At 47.6% G+C, this 7,847-nt stretch overlaps 1 protein-coding gene across 1 annotated transcript; it reads left to right on the forward strand.

Moving 5' to 3' along the window:
- Window positions 1-3,619: 3,619 nt before the first annotated feature.
- On the forward strand, window positions 3,620-7,367 carry LOC133885892 (wall-associated receptor kinase-like 20). The gene is made up of 3 exons (XM_062325659.1): window positions 3,620-4,532; window positions 4,626-4,688; window positions 6,073-7,367. Exons 1-3 carry the CDS (start codon window positions 3,701-3,703, stop codon window positions 7,146-7,148), a joined length of 1,971 nt encoding a protein of 656 aa, XP_062181643.1. The 5' UTR covers window positions 3,620-3,700; the 3' UTR covers window positions 7,149-7,367.
- Window positions 7,368-7,847: the final 480 nt, after the last annotated feature.

A 7,847-nucleotide genomic window follows, 5' to 3' on the forward strand; every position in this document is an offset into this window, starting at 1 on the left:
AGCAATCGAAGAACAAGCAAGAACAAGATGAAGGCAAAACTGAATATCAATCGCTCACGAATTGGGGTTCACAATGGCTGTCCACAGGTGGCCGCTGAGCACAACTGCAGCACAGGACGTTTGCACAATGGCTAAACTCATCAAAGAAAACCCAAGCAAAAGAGGGGGTGCAGCCCCTGGCTAAATAGGGGGAGGAGGCGTGAGGAAGGTAGGCGCCCAGCCTGCCCACAAGGCAGGGAATAGGCGCCCAAACAGCCACACGCCATCTCCTTGATCCCCTTTCCTGATTTAGGTGGCGCAGCACCTTCCTGGTTATTTCTTGACAAAACTAAAAACACATAGGTGGCCAGTACCTAGACATTATTCTGGGCAGGTTCATCATGAGCATAGATGGCGCATGCACTTAGGAAACTTCTGGTCCTTCATTCTTCAAAATCATCACGAAGTTTAATTCACGTGCACGAGCTCGAGTGAGTGGTCCTGGTGGCGCCTGTGCTGGTTCAGTTGGAGTAGCCATTCCCGTGTCGGGGTTGATGTCCTCATCATCCTCCCCTTCTTGAATCGAAGTCGTCCTCGACGGCAGCTCCTCATCCTCGCCCGCATATGGTTTCAAATCTGCAACATTAAAACTAGAGGAAACACCATATTCTGCAGGCAGGTCAAGTATATAAGCATTATCATTAATTTTCTTTAACACCTTGAAGGGACCAGCAGCACGTGGCATCAGCTTAGACCTGCGCAAAGTAGGAAAGCGATCCTTGCGCAAATGCAACCAAACCAAGTCACCAGGTTCAAAAGTAACAAGTTTACGTCCTTTACTACCAACAGCCTGATTTTTAGCATTAGTGTGCGCAATGTTCTGCTGCGTTTGCTCATGGATGTCCAACATTTGTTTAACACGTGCAACAGCATCTACATGTTGGGCGTCCAAAGGATCAAAGGACAGCAAGTCAATTGGCGCCCGTGGAATGTAACCATAGACAACCTGAAAAGGGCACATTTTCGTGGAGGGATGTGTAGCACGATTGTAAGCAAACTCGACATGGGGCAAGCAATCCTCCCAAAGTTTCAGATTCTTGTCTAACACAGCCCTAAGCATGGTAGATAAGGTTCTGTTCACAACCTTAGTTTGCCCATCTGTTTGTGGGTGACAAGTGGTGCTGAAAAGCAATTTAGTTCCTAGTTTATTCCAAAGAGATCTCCAAAAATGACTTAGGAACTTAGCATCGCGATCTGAGACTATTGTATTTGAAACACCATGTAAACGAATAATCTCACGAAAGAACAATTCAGCAACGCTGCTAGCATCATCAGTTTTATGACATGGTATGAAGTGAGCCATTTTAGAGAATCGATCAACAACCACAAAGATACTATCCCTCCCCTTCTTAGTTCGAGGTAAGCCCAAAACAAAATCCATAGAAATATCGAGCCAAGGAGAAGTAGGGACAGGTAACGGCATATACAAACCGTGGTTGTTCAGGTGTGACTTAGCTTTCTGGCACGTGGTGCAGCGTGCAACAAAGCGCTCCACGTCGCGGCGCATCTGGGGCCAAAAGAAGTGTGCGGCCAGAATCTCCTGTGTCTTGTAAACGCCAAAGTGTCCCATGAGGCCGCCACCATGCGCTTCCTGCAACAGCAAAAGACGAACCGAGCTTGTCCCATGAGGCCGCCACCATGCGCTTCCTGCAACAGCAAAAGACGAACCGAGCTTGCTGGAATACATAGCTTGTTAGCGCGGAACAAGAACCCATCGTTTACATGGAATTTACCCCATGGTTTACCATCCTTGCAATGCATCATGATGGCCTTAAAATCAGGATCATCGGCGTATTGTTCTTTCACAGTTTGTAAGCCAAAAATTTTAAAGTCTAACTGGGACAGCATGGTGTATCTACACGACAAAGCATCAGCAATAATGTTGTCTTTCCCGTTCTTGTGTTTGATGATGTAAGGAAAAGACTCTATGAATTCTACCCACTTAGCATGCCTACGGTTCAGATTGGTTTGGCTACGAATATGTTTTAAAGCCTCATGATCAGAATGAATAATAAACTCGCGAGGCCATAAATAATGCTGCCAAGTTTGTAGAGTGCGAACCAAAGCGAAAAGTTCTTTGTCATAAGTTGAATAATTCAGACTAGCACCGCTTAATTTTTCGCTAAAGTAAGCCACTGGTTTTCCCTCTTGAAGCAAAACACCGCCCAACCCAATACCACTAGCATCGCATTCAAGTTCAAACATCTTATTGAAATCAGGAAGCTGTAGTAAGGGGGCATGTGTCAACTTATCTTTTAGGATGGTGAATGCCTCTTCCTGTGCCGTACCCCAGGAGAAAGGAATGCCTTTTTTGGTGAGCTCATGCAACGGGGCGGCAATGGAGCTGAAATCACGCACAAACCATGAGGTGTCTAAGGGTACGTTTGGTTGGTTGAACGGAGGAGTCTAAGGGTACGTTTGGTTGGTTGAACGAGGATGGATAGTATATGTCCATCCATGAGGTGTTTGGTTGAAGGATGGATGTTATATGATCATCCATTTTGAGGAATATTCCTTATATATGCTGGATAGTGTGCCCTAGCTTTCTTGGTCAAATGATGCCATCTATCTTGTCTAATCTTAATTATTAGGAAAATACTTAGTGTTATTTAGCATGTTGTATTACTAATTAGTATTTCATAGTATGAAATTATGGTTGATAAGTCTTATAGTGTATTGATTAGTGTATGATCATATCAATTAGAGTACAATTAGTAATAATCAAAATACTTTTAATTAGTAATTAGTATGGCAAGATTAATGTTGATAAGTGTTAGTGCATACTGATTTGATATGTGTATGATAAACTATTATTATTTAATATTAAGAGATATAATTTAGTTAATTATTCGCAACACATCCGTCTTTATTCCTCTCCGGCCAAACACAAAATTGGCTCATCATATCTACTCAACCAAACAAACAATTTGAATGGTATTATCCCTAAAACATAATGGACAGAGAGGTTTGGGTGACAGGGTGTGACAGCCCGTTGTGGTTGGGGGGGGGGGGAGCGGCAGGGGTCAGTCGTGGGCATGACGCTCGCTCCCCGCTGTCAAGATGCTGAAGCAGTCCCTTTTTGGTATGAAGAATTTGATAAGGGCAGTTGCAGAAGGATGATGACGACCATGGCGTACATTCCGCACCACTACGCCGCACCTTCGGACGGACTTACGCACCAGTCAAAGCAAAAGTCAGAGTCAGAGTCATTGAGCTAACATTGCTGCTGTTGCCCAATAATTCCTTCGACTAATTCGACTTTTCCACTATATGAATGCTGAGAACAGCAAATACACGCGGCTAATTGCTTATAAAATCCATAAGGATAGGGATTATTATTTAGTAATTTGAATAATACATAGGGAAAGGTACATGATTTCTAAAGGGATGAACTCAATGACTCTTGACTCTGACTAATACATAGGAAAATGTTATGCTTTTTCTCTTGTAGAATCGTTGTGAAAATTATTTTAAAATAAAAATACAGATAGGTAAATTGTATTTTTAATTTATATAACATCCTAATCTTATAGGTTCAACTAGACGGCCAAATAAGTCAAACATTCTTGCAAAATGCAACCGCAAAGCTTCAAACCACCTTAAAACGTTCGGCATCAGCAACCCAAACGACACGAGCAAAGACACCAGTTAGCATTCAGAAATGGCGAGCATACTGTGCTTAAGCCGTCTCCTCCTCTCGAAAGGCGCCGTCAACATCCTCGCGCTGCTGCTGCTGATGCTGCGGGTCAGCCATGCGCGCCTGTGCCCGCCGTGCGGCTCGACGATGGTGCCGTACCCGCTCAGTACGGCAGACGGCTGCGGCGACCCGACGTACAAGGTCCGATGCGCAGCCAACTCGTCCACGCTCTTCTTCGACGCGCTCAACGGCACCTCGTACCCGATCACCTCCATCTCCCCGGCGGCGCAGCGCCTCGTGGTGTCACCGGCGCCGTTCGTGCCTCGAGGCGCCTGCGTCTCGCAGGGCGCGCCGGTCGCAAGGGGAGTTCAGCTGAATTCGTCGCTGCCGTTCAACGTGAGCTCGTCGAATACCATCATGCTGCTCAATTGCACTGCGGCGCTCCTGCAGTCGCCGCTCAACTGCTCGTCTAACTCGCTCTGCCACGTCTACGCCAACGCTACGGGCTCCACGGCGTCGGTCTGCGCGCCGCTGCCGCTCTGTTGCACGTTCGTGGCGGGAGGCTCGTCGACGTCTTACAGCATCAGGGTGTCGCCGCAGTTCTGCAGCGCGTACCGGAGCTTCGTGGAGCTCGACCCGGCGCAGCCGCCGGCGACTTGGGGTCGTCGGCTCGGGCTGGAGCTGCAGTGGGCGACTCCCAGGGAGCCGCTCTGCCGCACGCAGGCCGACTGCGAGGACGACACCAACACCACCTGTGCCGATGACCCGCTCGCGCCCTCCGGTGCCAGCGCGGTCCGGCGCTGCTTCTGCGTATCCGGGCTCACGTGGAACCCCCTCGCCGGCGCATGCCAGCAGAGTAAGTTTGTTCCAGCGTTGCAATCTGCTGCTCTTGAAGACTAAAGTGCTGCTCATCTTGAATTAACTCAAAAGCTTGTTCGATTTGATGCAGATCTCTCGGATTGCCAGAGCACACGGGACTGTGGGGGATCCAACCACACGCCGGTAATTGCAGGTAATGGTTCTATTCAAACTGCCGCAGCATAAAAATTGTTCAATTACTGCTTGACACGATTATTAGCTAGCTGTCTCTTCAATTCAATTTACTTGTATGAATAATTTTAATTGGAGAAACGGTAAATGAGATGGTAAATGGATTACGGATAACTTGTGATGAGGATTTTAGCTAGATGTGTTAGTCCTAGTCGTTCCTCTGAGAGAAGGGGGAAGTTGTTGATATATCCGAACACCCAGCAGGCAACTTTCATGATGAGGAACGGTATAGATAGCTAGTAATTGCGATTACAGTTCAGAGTACCACTTGAGTCAACACACTACAAATTCCGCAGATGAAGCGTTGGATAAAGGATTTTTTTTGCTATTCAAGTTCAGACAAGTCCTCTGTATTCAAATGGCATCAATCCGGGTCTCTTGTTGCTCCAATGGTCAACTTTGAGGGCTTACAGGAAGGGAGAAGCTTGGACCGTTTCTCCATACAATTATTATCTTTATATCTGCTATGTTCATGAGTTTTACAGAATTGGTTGGGCCAACTACAATTGCACGGGCATCTGCAAGACCGCCTAACATAGTAACATGGCTAGCTATCACTATCATATCAGCATATCAGCTATGTATCACTGACTAAGTAGCAAAAGTTCAGTTTTTCTAAGGTCAAAGCATTACACAGCAAAAGACTCAGGCATGTTTGGTTGATGTTCTAAGGATTGCCAATGCTAGGCACAAAACTTTTGCCAAGTTGCATAAGCTTTGGCGATCAAAATCGACGGCACAGTTTGGCTAGCCAAATGGTATCTTGATTCTTGACAACTTTTTTAGTCTTTAACATGTGGGACCCGAGTCGCAGAAAAATAATCTGGTAAGGATCAAACATAGCTAACATGTAGTGTGGAAAAGTGTGGTGAAATATATAACTAGTCGTAGCTCCTTTCTTTTCTGTATTTTGAGTCTGACAAACCGGACCTGACCATCACACCAAAATATTTTAATCCAATATATCGAATTTGGCACTTCCAATTTTGACGTCTTACACATGCAGCCGAATCTAATGCATGGCATCTGCTAATTTTTACGCAGCTTCAGATATTTTTGTTTTTTTTAAAAGAACGCAGCTTCATATATTCATCCATGAATAGTAATGAATAACTTTATTGGGACTCCATGATGGACGAAAAGGCTGATGTCAACGATAATGGATACGGCTCAACAAACATCGCTGAGCTTTGTTACTCTGTTCTTTTTTCAATAATAGACAGCAGCTTGAAAACTAGGATACATATCACACGGCATGATGGCTTTTGAATCAACTAAAATTCCTTGGTAGGCAAGGTCCATCGACCTATCAACACTTAAGTAATAAGTTTTCTTGCAAATTGCAGGGCTCGTGTGCGGCCTTGGCGGCGCGCTGCTGCTTGCAGCTGCGGGGCTGTTGGCCTACCGGCGGCAGCGGCGCATCCGGCTCGCCCGGGAGAGGCTTGCCAAGGAGCGCGAGGAGATCCTGAACGCCAACAACTCGAGCGGCCGCACAGCCAAAAACTTCTCCGGCCGCGAGCTCAAGCGCGCCACGGCCAACTTCTCCCGCGACAACCTCCTCGGCGTCGGCGGCTACGGCGAGGTCTACAAGGGTGTACTCGCTGACGGCACTGTCGTCGCCGTCAAGTGCGCCAAGCTCGGGAATACCAAGTCCACGGACCAGGTCCTGAACGAGGTGCGCGTGCTGTCGCAGGTGAACCACCGTAGCCTCGTGCGTCTGCTCGGTTGCTGCGTCGACCTCGAGCAGCCGCTCATGGTGTACGAGTTCATCTCCAACGGCACGCTCGCCGACCACTTGTACGGCGCCATGAGCTGCCAGCCGCTCCCGTGGCGCCAGCGCCTGGCCATCGCACACCAGACGGCGGAGGGCATCGCGTACTTGCACTTCTCGGCCGTGCCACCGATCTACCACCGCGACATCAAGTCGAGCAACATCCTACTCGATGAGCGGCTCGACGGCAAGGTCTCTGACTTCGGGTTGTCCCGACTGGCAGAACCAGGGCTTAGCCACGTCTCGACGTGCGCGCAGGGGACGCTGGGGTACCTGGACCCCGAGTACTACCGCAACTACCAGCTCACGGACAAGAGCGACGTGTACAGCTTCGGCGTCGTGCTGCTTGAGCTGCTCACGTCGGAGCGCGCCATCGACTTTGGCCGTGGAGCCGACGATGTCAACCTCGCCGTGCACGTGCAGCGGGCGGCGGACGAGGAGCGGCTTATGGATGTCGTTGATCCAGCGATGAAGGAGGGCGCGACGCAGCTGAAGCTCGACACCATGAAGGCGCTCGGGTTACTGGCGCTTGGATGCCTGGAAGAGCGCCGGCAAAACCGACCGTCCATGAAGGAGGTTGCAGAGGAGATCGAGTACATCATCAACATCGAGGCTGGCGGCCATGCCATCGAGCAGCAGCGCAGCGCATGATCGATAGCTGACTATGGCTGGCGAGTCAAAAATGAAAACACGCGGTGTTTTATATAGGTTTGGGTCACTCGAAGTATAATAATCCTACATCATGTTTATCTTATATTGATCTGAGTCTATTATAAGAGGGTATGTAGCTAGTCTAGTTAGATCTAAATTTAGTTGGCGACTTCTTTGCTCGGCATCGGCTTTATCGAATGGTTTGGGCGACTTCTTCGACTTGTATTGGTTCGTCTGGTTTTGATCTCCGCAAGGCCTCCGCCTTCGTGTGTGTGTATATATATATGTGGAGGGTGTTATACATCCTCTAGAGTCATCATTCATGTTCTTAAAAATAAACATTCCTAGTTACGAGAAATTTTAAGTACTTATGGGTAGTTTTTTTTCATCTAAAGATACCTTTCTGGAAGATAGAGATATGCTACAGGAATTGCGAGAAACCCTGAGGTGTCCGAATATGTTAATTATCCATTATTCATCGTAAACCCCTATCAGTATGTAAAATGAGACTTGAACGGATCAAATATATGGCTAGAAAAGATAAGCTTTTTATCTGACCACATCATCGAGTAGGACTCGGGTCCCAATTAGGATGAAGCATCTAACCAGATTCTTTGGTACTCTCAAATCACCTACACGGGATACCAAACACTTCTAAGTTCTCAAGCGAATCATCGAGAAGTTGTTCTATCTAAGAAG

Source organism: Phragmites australis, chromosome 11 (assembly GCF_958298935.1).
Source record: "Phragmites australis chromosome 11, lpPhrAust1.1, whole genome shotgun sequence".
In the NCBI taxonomy this organism is placed as follows: domain Eukaryota; kingdom Viridiplantae; phylum Streptophyta; class Magnoliopsida; order Poales; family Poaceae; genus Phragmites; species Phragmites australis.

Bases quoted from the DNA above. Each gene is read 5' to 3' on its own strand.
- LOC133885892 (XM_062325659.1), top strand. From the start codon at position 3,701: ATGGCGAGCATACTGTGCTTAAGCCGTCTCCTCCTCTCGAAAGGCGCC. The intron at 4,533-4,625 runs GTAAGTTTGTTC...GATTTGATGCAG, and splicing joins CGCCGGCGCATGCCAGCAGA to ATCTCTCGGATTGCCAGAGC. The intron at 4,689-6,072 runs GTAATGGTTCTA...TGCAAATTGCAG, and splicing joins CCACACGCCGGTAATTGCAG to GGCTCGTGTGCGGCCTTGGC.